The 16,388-nt window shown below is 32.4% G+C and overlaps 1 protein-coding gene across 1 annotated transcript in view; it reads left to right on the top strand.

Moving 5' to 3' along the window:
* Positions 1 to 16,388, top strand: part of EYS (EGF-like photoreceptor maintenance factor) — a 1,392,725-nt gene that overhangs the window by 136,180 nt on the left and 1,240,157 nt on the right. The window contains exon 8 of the mRNA XM_084958241.1: positions 9,979 to 10,144. Within this exon, the coding sequence (XP_084814367.1) occupies positions 9,979 to 10,144 (166 nt within the window). The remainder of the gene's footprint in view (positions 1 to 9,978; positions 10,145 to 16,388) is intronic.

Genomic DNA, 16,388 nt, shown 5'->3' with positions numbered 1-16,388 from the left:
GCTTTAGTTCCAATCTGATCCCTAGCCCGGGAACTTCCATGTGCTGCAGATGCAGCCCTAAAAAAGAGAGAGAAGAGAGAAAGAAAGAAAGAAAGAAAGAGAGAGAGAGAGAGAGAGAGAGAGAGAGAGAGAGAAAGAAAGAAAGAAAGAAAGAAAGAAAGAAAGAAAGAAAGAAAGAAAGAAAGAAAGAAAGAAAGAAAGAGAAAGAAAGAAAGAAAGAAGGAAGGAAGGAAGGAAGGAAGGAAGGAAGGAAGGAAGGAAGGAAGGAAGGAAGGAAGGAAAGAAAGAAAGAAAGAAAGAAAGGAAGGAAGGAAGGAAGGAAGGAAGGAAGGAAGGAAGGAAGGAAGGAGGGAGGGAGGGAAGGAAGGAAAGAAGAAGGAAAGGAAGGAAGGAAGAAGGAAAGGAAGGAAGGAAGAAAGAGAGAGAGAGAGAAATGAAAAGAAAACTGTTTTACAGCACAGAGAACTCTACTCAATATTCTGTGCAATTGTATGGGAGAAGAATTTGTAAAAAAGAATGGATATGTGTATATATATAACTGAATCAGTTTGTTGTACAGCAGGAAATTATCACATTATAAACCAATATACTTCAATAAAAATTAAAAAATAAAATTAAAAAAATAAAATTTTATTTTCCTTTAAAAAACCTCTGCTTCTCAATCCTTCCTTCTTAAACACTCAGATAAGATTTGTTCAAATGTTTTTTCTCATTTATATTATCAGATATTGAGATGAAAAGTTTGGAGGAGTGGTATGAGCATGAAGTAGTGTCAGAGAAAGAATTCTCTCTGCTTTTAAGAAGAAGAGGAGGCAGGAGAAGGATTCCAAATCTACTAAACATAATCTAAATTAAAGAGTTATTGAATTGCTTAAAGTAGCTTTAGAAATGCCATTTGATCAAGATCTACTTCGGTAATCTGCTGATCCATGTCTTATGCCTCAGAGATAGTTTCTCCTCTGCTCTCTCTTTCTTAAATTTCTTGTTGGCTTCTGAGTCTCCTTCGTTAATTTTGGAATTTATTCTACTCTTGTTCAGATTCTTGCTGGGTAAGTTGGCTCCTACCTAAAACAGTGGTACAAAGAATAGCATCCTTACACTAGCTTTGAGCTTTTAAGTCTTTTTCATTGAGCTTTTACTTCTTTACTTATTCTTCAGTATATTTAAATCATTTGAATCACTGTCATTTTTAAATAAGCAAACAAAAAAGATATATTTTGACTTGGAATAAATATTTCAAAGAATACAAGAGTAAATCTTTCCTAAATTCCATGTTTAATCAATTTTCCAGTGGCTTTATTGCCTAAGATTATTGGTCACAAAAAGGGATAGAAACTTCTTTGATGGTCAAACTCACATAATATTATCTGAGTCCTACTGACTCTGCCTTCCTAGGAAGCAAGCAATAATAAAGCAGCAGAGATCCCCAACTTAGAAGGAGTTCTAGATATTAAAGTTATCCCTCAGCTTCTATTATTTGTCAACAACTTTGTGTAAGGGAAATTTTCAGGAGTCTTAATAGCAGTTTTAGGACAGAAACAGAAGTACTCAGGAATTCACGTTTATGTCATTGTCACTTTTACATGCAGGTATCAATTAATTGTACAATGAGTACTACTTTGTGATCCCACATGATTTCTATTGATTAATTATAATAACTACTACTAGCTTTATAGGAGGAAGAAATTTAAGGTGGATTAAGTGATGAATATTTTCAAAAACTTCTCTCGCACTTTTAAAATTTGACTTGGTTTTATTTCATACCATTATTCATTTGTAATAGTCAGAATGGAGGGAGTTATAAGCATATATCTTATCATTTATCTTGCTTATTTACAGCAGAATTTTTATGTCAAGTGATAAATTAAATTAAAACAGCTTTATAAAATGTGGCAACTTAATTCATCTAAATTTAACTGCAGTTTCTGTGAATAGTTGAAATTCTCATATTTAAAAGATACAAACATAAACACTTTAAAGGCCTCATAGAAACAAAAGTTGCCAATATGTCTTCATTAGCAAAGAAACAGAAAATATAACAGAAAAAAAAAATCACACTGAAAGTGTTTACAAAAATCACCTCAAAAATTAAGGAGAAATCACTGATGAAACTATTTTTAAAAGTGTGGTATTTACATAATCTCATTCCTATTCTATTTTGGATGTTTAAGATGATGACTTTCCTCCCAAAATGCTCATGACAGAAGTTAGAGCCATAATATCTGTAAGCAGGTGTATTAAAAGTAGATATTAATAAACTGAAGGCATAGCTTTCATGAACAGTTTCAGGGGATCCAGAATATGGTTGACTGAATAATGGCACCACAAATGTGTGCATGTCCTGATCCCAAGAAGCTATGAATGTCATGTGGGAAAATAGACATTGAAGATGTGATCAAGACAAGGATTTTGATATGAGGGGAATATTATAGATCATTTGGATGGGACTGACTAATCACAAAGATCTTTATAAGGGGGTTTCAGGAGGAATCAAAACAGAGAATGTGATGTAATGGCAGCCTCAGAGACTGGAGTAATGTCCTTGGAAGAGGCAGGAAGTGTCCACAGCCTAAGGGAGATAGAGAACCACAGGATGATGAAAAAGGCACGGGATCAGTCTTAACCTCAGAATCCTCCTAAAACCTCAACTTGAACCCAATAGGATAGATTTCAGACACCTGACCTCCAACAATATAAAAGAATAAATATCTTAGACTTCTAAGAGATCAGCAGGGACAGGAAATACTAATTCACAAATATTTTAAGAAAAATATTTTAGTACAAAAATAAATTTGTGACCTGAAAATGATTAGAGACGCTCTCTAACTGAACAAGTCGCTCAATGTTCAGGGTTCCTATGAACCTATTTTGAGGAGGGATTGTTTTTTCAGACTGGAGAGAAAGAAAAAAAGAGAAAGAGATTCACAGATACTTAAGCATATTTAAGTAGACTTGAATACTAAGCATATTTCCTACCTCCTTTCCCCACTTCATAATATTTTCTGACCTAAATCTGTGATTGGATCTGCCCAAGGGAGTGAGAATTGCAGGTAGACAGCCATTATAGAAATGTTGTAGGTGGATGGACCTAGAAATAATCATACTAAGAAAAGTAAGCCAGACAGAGAAAGACAAATATCATACGATGTCACCAAAAAAAAAAAAAAAAAAAAATACAAATGCACTGATGCACCAAACAGAAATAGACACACAGAAATAGGAAACAAGCTTATGGTTACCAAAGGGGAATGTTGGGGAGGGATAAATTAGGTATTTGGAATTAGCATATACACACTACAGTATATAAAATAGATAATCAATAAGGACCTACTGTGTAGCACAGGGAACTATATTCAATATCTTGTAATAACTTATGAAAAAGAATCTGAAAAAGAATAGATATGTAAATGTAAACATATGCACATATAACTGAATCACTTTGCTGTACACCAAAAGCTACCACAACATGCTAAATCAACTATACTTCAATAAAAATAAATAAGTGAATTAATAAATAAACTAAAAAAGGAAATGTAGGTACTGAAACAATAGGGTGGGTGGCCTTTTTTTGTTATTGGTAGTTACCATTATATTTTGAATACTATTAACAAATCTGAGTCAGTTTCTAATTGTTCTTCCATCTATTATAAGAACCAAGAAAGGAATTTACTTCATAATTCTTTGTCAATAATCAAATTTCCAGACAGGTAGTTACCTGAGTTCTAACTCTACTTTATCTTTCTAGCTGCCTTTTATAAAATTAGTATATCTTTTTGCAATCAATTTGTCTCAACTCACAAAAGTTTCCTCTGACAATATGCTGATGCCTGGAACTCTTAAAATCAAGTGCACAGTTTAATTACTTAATTGTACCCAAAAGGTGTGATATAACATAATTACATTTTCATGTGCAGAAAATTAAAATTACTCATTCCATTTTAATAGCGAATATATATGTCAAGAATCATAAAATGAAATTCAGTTTAAAAAAATTAGGTGCCTTACTTCTTACTCCACAGTGTTCTAATAGGCCAATCACTTATTTTTAATACTCGTTTTCTGTCTCTTCAGTAATGTGTGAAGAGGTCAGTGATGTCATCCAAGGTGAATGGGCTGAAAGTAAAATGAACTATTTGACACAGAAGAACACACTGTCCTAGAATTTCCTCATTAAATTTAATGCTCCTGCTATAAAAAGTAAATACAGGAAAAACCTGAAGGAAATGCAAAGTTCCCTAGAATCACCCCCAAAGAAAAGGATAACAGGGTACATTTCAGGATTTTTAATGTGGTTCAATTTGGTCTCTTTTACAAGGGTCAAGAGTTAAAATATATCTTAAACTCACTTCTAGCAATGAAGTAGATTATTTTAAATTATGTCAAATTATGATATTTTAAAATTTTATTCATTTCGTATTTCAGTATTATTAATATAGCATATCCATATTTTTTTCTACTTAGTGGCTAATCAAATACATAGATTGATTTTTAAATATTTCTCATGTAATGAAATTTTCTAATCAATAGTCCAAACTTAAAAAAATTAATTCATAAATAATATCAATTATCCAAATTTCTAAGGCTAGAAAATTTTGAAAGACTGCCTCAATATGTTTACCACAATGTGAAACAAAATGAGTAAAGCCACTTAGCTGATTCTATTTTGAGCCGTCTAAGAAAAACATATATTATTCCAATGGCAACTTATGAGAAGGAATATCCAAGAGTTCCTGAGGTTTTTCTAGAAAAAATCAGTATAGATATGATGTTATAAGAAATTATTTAAAAACTTGACTTATAAAATATGTTTAAGAAAAATATATCTAATAGTTAATTTGGGAAAACAAGTTTAACATTTAAGTTCCTGGCTGTAAAACCTGAAATCAGTGAAGACCATTATTCAAAAATCTTACTCATCTTTAAGGTAAATATATTCAGTTAGATATATACTTTTACAGATGGAAAATATATTTAACACAAATATTATATTTAAACATTTGGGCAAATAGCAAATAGAAACTACTGATAAGTTGATACAATATCACAAAATGCTAAAAAAATGCCCACTTGATTTTGTATTAAAATAGATGAATGATTGTTTTAATTAAGTTTTTTGCTACTTATACAAGTAAAAAGGATATAAGTCACACTCAGATTGCTAAGGATATACTCTTCCTGGAATGGCATCATTATCAGAAATGTCTGACTATACCATGAAAAACAGCATCAATTAGAAAACTGAAAATGCTATAAAAAAGATATATTTTTATAGGAGTTAAGATATTGTTCTTTCTCCAGAAAAGGTGAAATTTAACTATAGTCAAAAAAAGGCATAGAGTAAATGTGCTATATTGAAAAATAAAACTGAAGCTGTTCAATAAATTAATTTATTATAAATAAATTGTTTTATTTAATATTATACCACTATTGCAAGAAGTTAACACTCAAAGTTTTAATAAGGAGATTGGAGTTCTACAGTCATTTGTTTGATCACAAGACAAATGACTTATCTAGCCTATGAGAAAAAAAAATGAAGATATTCACTGAAAAAGGTAAAGAATTTTAAGGTTATCGTAAACGGTAAATGTAATTATTTCTCTTCTCTCTAAGATGATCAAATACATTTTTGAAATTTAGTGGTGTTTGACAGTCAGTGACATAAAATATATGAAATTCAACAACTGAGTTTAGTACCATGGTAAAGGCTTTTTAGGCTGGCAGCTGAAAGTTAGTTTGAAGTGAAAGCAGTCAGGGAGTTCCTATCACGGCTCAGTAGTTAACAAAACCAAGGATTATCCACGAAGACATGGATTTGATCTCTGTCCTAATTCAGTGGGTTAAGGATCTGGCATTGCCATGAGCTGTGATTTCCCAGTGTATATAAAAGTTATAGGAGTGTCCACTGTGGCATAGTAGGTTAGGTTAAGTATCTGACATTGTTTCTGGGCAGTACAAGTTCAATCCCTTAGCCTGGTTCAGTGAGTTAAGGATCCGTCATTACCACAGCTGTGGCATAGGTCCTAGGTTGCAGCTATGGCTTGGATTCAAATTTACTGTTTCCTTATTGATGTTTTGTCTGGATCCCTTCATTGTTGACAATGTTAAAGTCTACAAGTATTACTGTATTGCTATTCATTTATCATTTTGTTTCTTTTTATATTTTCTTTATATATTTAGTTATCTTCATAATGAATTGACTTGTTGCATGATGACTGTCTTTGTAGATTATATAATAGTGACTTAGTTTTTTGCTTAAAGTCTGTCTTATTTGATACTAGTGTAGCTACACTTACTTTCTTTTGGTTACCATTTGCTTAAAATATTTATTTTACTATCAATATGTGTGCGTCCTAAAAGTTAAATTGAGCCTTCTGTAGGCAGCATGTCATCAGATGTTTTCAAATGTTTTCCTGTGTGGATTCATCACTGCTTTTTCAAAATCACTAACTTTTTTAAACTAGGTAGAATAAGATATTTTCCAATAAATCAATTTTCAGTGTTTTTTTTTAGTACTAACTCAAGAAGAATGAGTAAAAAAGAAATGATACTACAAGGAGGGAGTGTAACAAAAACAATAAATTTTCAGGTTCACAAGATTTTACACTTCTGATTTTTAGCGATAATTTATCTTCGGTGTCAGCTAATTACGACTTGTACAAGTAATAGTTCTATTGGAGAATAAAGAGATAAAAAATAAAGTAAAAGGATTTGAAATCTATGTACAGGTTTATGTCCTGACCTTATGAGAACTAAAGTGTGTGATTGTTTTTTTAAAAAAATCTCATAATTGTTGTATTTTTATGAAAATTATAGAACAGAATATAAAAGGATTTTCTCTATCAAGGCTGTTGAAAATTCACATGAAAGGAATTAGATAATGCTTTTGTACTCCTTAGAACAAAGGTAACCTGTATATGGCAAAATGATCTCTCACTCTCTCTCTCTCTCTCTCTCTCACACACACACACACACACACACACACACACACACAGATGTGGAGAGAAAGAGAGAGAAAGAGGAAGAAGAGAGGGATTTAGTATCCCTGCTATTAGCATCTTCATTTCATAAGAGAAAATAACATTTCTATATTTTTAACATAGTTCCTAAATCCTAGTGTAAATGCTTAAAATGATTATAAATGGAATCATCAGGAAATACAGATGTTGCAATGATAGGTATAAGCCATCATTTGGGGATACAGTTTCTTTGAAAGAGCGAAGTTTATGATACTTGATATAGCATAGGAAGAATATCTTTAAAAAAATCATTATCTTGCCTAAGAAATGCAGCTGTTAAAATAAATCAATATCTAGACTTGTCTTTAAATCCTCTTCATACTATCAATCAAAATTGGTTTCCCTTTATAAAAAATAAAAGCCTTAAGAAAGTATCAACAAAACTTTTGGCACATAATATGTTAAATCACTTGGTTAAGGCTATAAAGCTGCTATGAATATGTTTTTTATGTCAAACAAGTAAAAGTCACAAAACTTTGGTATTGCAAAATTTGCTCTCACTGATGTAACACATACTGACATGATACAAGAAATAGATTGCTTTTCTTTTTATGGACAATTTTCTTGATTCTCTTACTTCTTTTTACTGTCATTGTGAAACTACTTCATCATGGTCTTAATTTCACTGTTTGCTTACTAAAATTATGCTTTCACAATCTTATTGAAGTTCAAAGTCAGTTCAAGTTTAGTTTTCTAATATGTGCCGGTTAATTAGTTCACTGTCAAGAGTAAGATAGATGTTCATTTTCAAATGAATGTTTGTGTATTCCCACCCCTAGCACCCCAACTCAATTCCAAAAAAAAAAGTACAAATGCTGAATTTTTTTATGGTTTTGATTATTATTTATAAATGGAGCAGTTAAATACAAGATAGATTAATACTGCTAATTTCCACATATATTTTATTAGCAATTTACAAACATCTATAGTTTACTGCAGTAAATGCAATACTAATTTTCTTACAGATATATGAGCTATATATTTTATAGGATTAGAGCCAATTTAATACAGTCGATAGAAATTTCATATTTGAAACAATCATCAGCAAATGAGATTAGTCTCACCTCTAGATGTGGAAAACTTTTGGTAAGTGTGTTAGGTAGGTTAGGCACTGTGGTCATTCCCTGCAAACATGCATATTTTCTCTGTCTCTCTCTCTCTCTCACACACACACACACACACACACAATTTCAGAGGCCTAAATTGTAGATCATTTCTATCTTTCATCACATGCCAACTGCAACTCTGTTCCTCATACTCCTTCACTTCAGGAATAGTACTTTGAATATATAACCTGCTTAGGGCAGCCAGACATCCCAGTTTGTCTAAGACTGACTGCCTTCACTGGAACCAAGAATTTCAAAGCTAAAAAATAAAGTCTCAGGAAAACAGTGAGTTGGTCACCCTAAATCCACTCTACAAATGCAAGTAAATCCATTTTCTAGGGTAAGGGGAGTCATATTTTTATGTCATGGATGAAGTTTCATGGATTGAAACTTACAAATGTTGACATCTACTTCCAAACTACCACAGATCATTTAACGAGTATTTGTTATTTAATCCATGAAATCAATAGAAAATATTAAAATAAGGATTATTTTAAAGTATTATTCTAAGTATTAATTTGAGGGATTAAAACATCACATAGCTAAGTCACCATTTCTATGCAAAATTTTTTATCTCCTTTGTCCAAATAAAATCGATGGAGAAAAATTAGTATTACCGTGGCACCTGAGGTCACTGTGCATCTTTAGGTAACTTAACAATAGAGAGAACTATTAATTCTATTGGAAACTAACCTCCATGTAAAAGGGAAGTCACTTTAGAGCAGCTGAATTCACAAAGACACTGATCTTGTCATGCAAATGATTCTAAATCATTGAATTGTGTTTCTATTTAAGTTTATGAGAATTAATAAAATGGTGTTTTAGTGGGCAATGACTATTGCATTAGTCACCATGTCCATGTGAATTCAGAGTGACTAATTTCTTCCAGTAATGGCATTTTCCAAATTCTTATTAAAAAAAAAATCAATTTATTGAAAACCATCTTAATCGAACAAAGTAGCACCATGAAAAAAAATTTATAAATTCATAGTCAAATTAATAAATTTTCGCAAAAATATTAGTGAAGTGTTATCACTTGTTTAACATCCTCCACCCTATGACACCTATCCTCTGGGATATGGTTTTCCCGGTAAACCAGAAAGAATCCACCAAAATACAAACCCACCTCTTCTAATACCTAAGAAGAACTATCCTATATCATCAAGTTTTTTATTTTTACTTGGCTGATAGAAAGCTCAGGGCTACTTAGAGATTAAGTTTTAGTTTACTTACCTGAAAGCCTCCACTCTCCACTCTCTTTATTTTACTTTACTTATGTTCTACTCACCTGCTTTTGCTTAATTCCTTGTTGCTGTAGAATGTGTGTGTTAGTATGAATTCTCACATTAACCCACTGTACCAGGCCAGGGATTGAAATGTGCCCTGGTGCTGCAGAGACACCTCCAATTCTGTCGTAACACAGCAGGAACTCCTACCATAGTTATTTTTAATTTGTGAAAAAAAAAATATATAGCCCAGCAAACAGAAGGTGAGGAACTATTGTGGATTAGGAATTGAAGTCAAAAGAATATCACATGGGTATCATGAATGTGAACATGAGGAAAGGAGAAGTGAAAGGAATAGAAGGCATAAACAAATAATGATATGAAAGGGTGTTCTGCAGACTTTTTAAAATTGGTCATTTTATGCAACTTGGATCTGGCATTGCTGTGGCACTGGCGTAGCCCAGTGGTTACAGCTCCAATTTGACTCCTAGCCTGAGAACCTCCAAATGACATGGGTTTGACCCTAAAAAGACAAAAAATATTGGTCATTTTAGAAATTAGCTGTGTATTTTATATACCAAAACATATCTCAATAAAGTATTTATCTTTTTTATTACTTCCTTTCTCTAGTATATATGCACTCCAGGGCACACAAGAAATTCGTGTTGGTTCGTGAAGAATGCTTGCTTCTTTCATCTGTACCCCTGCTACTGTGGAGCCATCAGCCATAATATTTGTCAAGCTGAAGATGCTAGTCCTCCTCAGTTTAAATATGTGTGGAGATTGGGACTTACAGGTACTCCAATTAATGCCTAAATCAGTTCAAAATTTACTAATTGAGTATTCATTTTTCAATACACAAAAGACATTTCAAAACAAAATAAGGAAAAATGAATTTAATATTCTTATTCTCCAACATGTTCCTTAAATAGACATACATGTGCTTAACACCCACTACATCTCAGGAATTCTTCTTGGAGCATGATCCATAATTATGAAGAAAACCAAAACCAGTGTTATTCCCTACTCTCGTACATCTATTTCTTGGAGGGATTTATTGAGCAATGATAAATATGTAATAGTAAGTTGAAATAAAATGTAATAAATATGTAATTGTAAGTTGAAATAAAATGCTCTTTCAGAAAGAAACATCCTCCCATGCAAACTTATAACCAAAGAACCTGTTTTAGAAAAAGATAAGAAAATATAGGCAATTGGAGAGTGAATTTATTAGACTAGTGTTCTTGGCTTCCTTAAGCAATAGAAATTAATTGGGGCCCCTGTTGCAGCATGGGGTGAAAACAAGTAACAGGTTCCCTTGCTCACTCCCAAAGGAGTAGAGTTGGCTCCTTATAAGAGGTGAGGGTAGAGGTGGGTTTAGGGGTCTGGCCAGAGGGGTGACTTGGGTAGTCAGCCCACTCCCTTGATGGAATCATGAGCAGGGATCATCAGCTTTTGCTCCTGCCTCTTCAGAAGTGGAAGTTGGGCTTTTAGTCCTTTTGTATCTTGTTGTTCATAATTTGCCCCTTACATTTTTGTGATATTTTGTTGCTAGAAGGAGACATTTGTCCCGGTGCAAGCACTGCTGCGAAGGGTCCCAGGTCTCAAGGCCCAGCCTGCTTCAAGTTGAGAGGTCAGATAAGGTTTTTATGACAAAATGTAAGAGAGAGCATTTTAGATTGAGCAAAATTTATTTTAAAAATAACTTTGTTTCAAAGGGTATAAAGTCTCAGTTACTCAAGATGAATAAGATTTAGAAATCTGTACAATACAGGGCCAATATAGGGCAATAATATGTTGTATATTTAAAATTTTGCTAAGAGGACATATATTACACTAAATAACCTTACCACAAAAGAATGGTGGAGTGATTTTTAGATTTTCTTAATATTTTATTTTATTTTATTTATTTTTTGTCTTTTTGCCTTTTCTAGGGCCACTACCACAGCATATGGAGGTTCCCAGGCTAGGGGTCTAATCAGAGCTGTAGCTGCCAGCCTATGACAGAGTCACAGCAAGGCGGGATCCGAGCCGTGTCTGCAACCTACACCACAGCTCATGGCAACACCGGATCCTTAACCCACTGAGCAAGGTCAGGGATCAAACCTGCAACCTCATGGTTCCTAGTCGGATTCATTAACCACTGCACCACGATGGGAACTCCAGATTTTTTTTTTTTTTTTTTTTTAAGGAATAGAAAGAAAATCCTTACAGAGCTTGATGCATTAAAAAAGAAAAAAGAAAAAAAAAAGATCAAGAGGAGAAATAGAGGGGGAAAATATCATTTAGTCATAATCATACTGTGAGGTCATGGAAGTTCCTGTTTATGGATTGTATACAGAAAGCAAGTCATAGAGGAATCCTAGCTTTCTGGCTTTAACACTTGAAATAAAATAATTCCAAAACATATTTGATTAAATATTTAACTAATTGTTTTACACAACAGCTGTTTCTATTTCAAAATCTATTCTGATGAGCATAATTTTCTGTTTGATTACACTTTGAATGCTATTTGACTTGGTTCATGCAAATTGATCCACATTCTTGAAACTGCATGGTACTTCAATTAATTATTTTAAAGAATATTTCCTCTGTCAATGATATTTTGTCATTATAGTTTATCAACAATCAGCAAATTAGTGGATTTGATATGTCTATGTCTGTTCTCAACCAACAGCTTATTTTATGCAACCAACAGCAGCTGCACTTATAAGAGTACTATTACATTAAAACAGTGTTGAAGTAAACTAACAAATTAGCCTTTTAACAGAAGACATGGTAATTTATTTCATCATGCTCATAAGATGGTGTGCTGGAGAGTTAACAACCCCTAATGACAGAAATAGTTATCAGTTCATTAAGCAAATCACACTCAAGCACAGAAGTGATGGAAGAGAGCTATGGCTTGTTGATTATATCATGTTACTACAGAAAGGAATTTCAAAGGCTCTGATAGAATACCTACTATTTCACAAATTATACAGTCGAATCAAACATATAAGAACAATAAATAAAGCTAGAGAAGTTACCTGAACTATATGGTCTTCAGGACTATCTAGGGTTAGTGTTAGCTCAGTGGTTTTTAAACCTTGGCCTCATATTATAATCATCCAAGGAGATTTTAAAATATACTGCTGCTAGACTTCCACAAAGAACAATCAAACTGGAATTGTAGTGAAATGGACACAAATGCTTTGACCTTGCAGACTGAGAAACACACTCAACTATTACCAGCCAAATCAGTTCATAGACCTCAGCATCTGCATCATTTTGTACTTGATTTTCCTTTGTCTCAAAGTAGGAATAATGCAGTGTATACATCCACTTAACTTTAAACATCAAAATTATTTGAAAACTAAAAATGGGTAAAGGGAACATATTCACAACAGCAAAATACAGTTTTTAGAAATAGTAGGGGATGTATAGGAAATCAAATTGCTAGTGGATAAATCATCTCTGAGCAAATGTAGTTATTTTATGAATGATAGTGGAATGACAAATATTTTCGAAGATAGGGGTAATATGAAGTTAAACTTGCTTATGGATAAATCAGCTTTTAGTAATTATCATTAAAGTAATGAAAGTGTATTTAGTCATTATCCTTTCATGAATCTAGGTTCAGAACTTAATGAACATAGCTAATTATCACAAAAATAACAATTATGTGCCTCTACATCTGAGAATTTAAATGACCTGGGATGTCCAAGTGAAATAAGTCAGTGTGATAAAATTTAATAGTCAAAAAATATTTAAGTAGGGCCACTAAGATTCTGTTCAATGTCAGTGCAGAGATTCAACAATGCAACTTCTTTTAGTAAAGTTTTAAAGACAAAATAGAATTTATGATAGTTTTTTTTAAGTGTGTAATGGTATTATATATTTTATGTAATTCCTACTTTTTCTGATTGCTATTACTTTTTATTTTCTTAAAAATGTAATTGAAGAGGAACATTAAAATCAAGCTGATAAATTTGAATGGGGTGCATTAATTTTACCAGCAGTAAAATTATTTTAATTATGAGATTTTTCTCCCAACTAAATGAACTGTCTTATACGCCCAATCAATTCCTGCCAATATGATTGCTCTACAAAGAAGGGATGGTAATTAATTAGAAGAAGCCCCTTCAAGGACAATTGGTCTACAGTGCAGGACTTGAGAAAGAGCTGACATGCACTGTTTCTTTTCAATGTCATCATCTATGTTCATTATATGTATTATTAGGTTTGAGAAAAGGAGATATTGACAGAGTGGATAATGAGTTGTGAAGTGAAATAAGATAATATGAATCATGGTTAAGAAAAGATGAAATCATAGCAAAAAAAAGAGATAAGTTTACTTTGAATAGATTTCTGTTTTAAAAGCTTGTGATCATCATTATTTAGTTAACTACATTTACTACTTGTCAGTGATCATACTTGTGACAGAAAATGTTTCAAGGCATTAATTATAATCAATTTATTTGTAGTTATTTTGTAATTTTACAATGATGATTTTGAGAGTAGAAAATTCTGTATATCTAAAAAGACCTTTACCAAAAGTATTTTCTTACCATACTGCTCCACTTTCAAGTCTGCTTTTCTAAAATGCCCACTGTTTTGTCTATATCCATTTAGGACTTTAGGGCCTTATTTCAATATTTAAAAAACAAGTCTGAATTTTGAAAATTAAATGTGATTTAGTGCTTTTCACTTATATTACATAATATTTTCAAAATAGTTTTCAATAACAGAATTATATTATTTGATTAATATACTAAATTGAAATAAATGACATTTAAATTATTAAGTTAAATTAAATTATTAAGATGCCTAAGATAAACTTAGCAAAAATTTGGAAGTGCTAAGGTGAGGAAACTTTAAACATTGCCACAGTATATTTATAAACACAAAATATGGAAAAAATGTTCTAAAAGATATACCATGCTGATGGAGAGGAGACCTAACGCACTCAATATTTCATATATCCAAATCTTATCTCCATAACATTTCAATGAAATAACAACAGTATTTTTATGTTTGCTTTGTTTCTCAAGGTCCACGTAGAAAACTAAATAGACAAAAAGCCAGGTATACTATAAAAGACATGCTGTGTGGTTTGGTGGGGTAGAGACAGCTGTGCCAAATATTAAATAAAGCCTATTATAGAGTTTCAATAATGAAAAGCATGGTACTGTTGCATTAATAAAATGTTGCATTGATAGTCAAAAATATGCAAAATGAAAGTCCAAGGATAAATCTCAAGACATGCAAAAAATTTATCTTATAACAGAATTTGCCATTTCAATCATTAGGATAAAGAGAGACTATTCAGTAGTTGATGAAAAACAGCTGCATAATCATCTGAAAAAAAGTTTGATTTGTAGCTTAGAACATACTCTGGATTAAATTCATATCAAGAAAAGTTTTATATGTAAAAGTTGAAATGATAAAAAAAATCATAAAATGTTGGAGAATTATTTTATAAATTTGGATAAGAAAGTCTTTTATGGCTACCAATCAAAATTTAGAAACCACAAAGGAAAAAATAGTAATTTGCATGAAAAGCAAAAATATCTATCTGTGAAAGACATCATAGAAGCAAAGGTCAATAGAAAACTATACATGATGCATAGAAAGTGTTCCTAATTATATGAGAAAGGGCTTAGCTTTGCTTATAATGAGAGCAAAGCACATTTTAAAAGCCTTGTAAATATAGAGGGTTTTTTTCCTGTAAGTCTGGGGAAAATGTGAGTTTGACAACTTGATGATTTTATCTATAGTTGGTGAAATATAAAAACATTATAACATCTGAGCAGAGCAGTCTGCAATATTTTCCAATGTTGTAAATGTCTACACTGTTTGACCTAGCTTTCTCATCACATGTGCTTACCATCCACATACTGAGTAATGAAGGTGCAAGATTATACGTGGTATCATTGGCTATTTGAACAAAAGAATGAACCCAGATGTAAAAATAGCTGTGGAATACTCCCGGTACTGATTTGAAAATCTCTGAGACATGTGAGAAAGCAAAAAGGAAGATAGGCAATAATGTAAAATTGTGTATAAAATAGTCTACTTTTGGTTCTTTTTATTCTACTTGGGATTATTTCTCTGGAAGATGTTTTTAAGGCTCTTTGTCTCAGTGTTCTGAAATTTCACTATGTTGAATCTTTTAAGGATTATTTTCTTTTTTAAAAAGTTGAGATATGATTAAAACATAATATTTTGTTAGTTTCAGGTATACAACATAATGGTTCTATAATTGTATGTAGGGTGAAATGATAGCCACAGAAAGTTTAGTTAACATTCACCACCACACAGCTACATTTTTTTTCTTGCAATGAGACTTTTTAAGATTTACTCTCACCAATTTTCTTTTTTTTTTTTTCTTTTGCTTTTTAGGGTGACACACACAGCATATGGAGAGTCCCAGGCTAGCGGTCTAATCAGAGCTACAGCTGCCGGCCTACACCACAGCCACAGCAACGTAGGATTTGAGCCATGTCTGTAAACTACACCACAATTCACAGCAACGCTGGATTCTTTACCCACTGAGGGAGGCCAGGGATCGAACCCACAACCTCATGGTTCCTCGTTGGATTCATTTTCGCTGCGCCATGATGGGAACTCCTCTTAGCAATTTTCAAATGGACATTACAGTATTCTTAACTAAATAACATGCAGTACATTATATTCCCAGGAGTTACTTATTTCACAATTGGAATTTTGTACCTCTTGGCTACCATACCTCATTCCACCCACTCTAATTATCTTTTCTGGCAACCACCAATCTATTCTCTGTATCTACGATTTCATTTTTTCTTTCCTTTTAGATTACACATGTAAGTGAAACTTTCCTGTATTTGTCTTTGTCTATCTGATGTATTTCACTTAGCATAATGCCTTTAAGGTCCATACATGTTGTCACAAATGGCAAGATTTCATTCTTTTTATAGCTGGGCTAGTATTCCATTATATGCATATAGTGTTCTTTATCCATTTGTCCACTGATGGACACTTAGGTTGCTTCCGAGTTTTGGCTATTTTAAATAATGGTG

This window comes from Sus scrofa, chromosome 1 (assembly GCF_054392235.1).
Source record: "Sus scrofa isolate SSC_HxYL_T2T_F1_AM1 chromosome 1, Sscrofa_HxYL_maternal_Yorkshire_Landrace_v2.0, whole genome shotgun sequence".
NCBI classification, from domain to species: domain Eukaryota; kingdom Metazoa; phylum Chordata; class Mammalia; order Artiodactyla; family Suidae; genus Sus; species Sus scrofa.
Note: the sequence above shows the minus strand (reverse complement) of the source record. Positions and strands in the feature narration are given on the sequence as shown.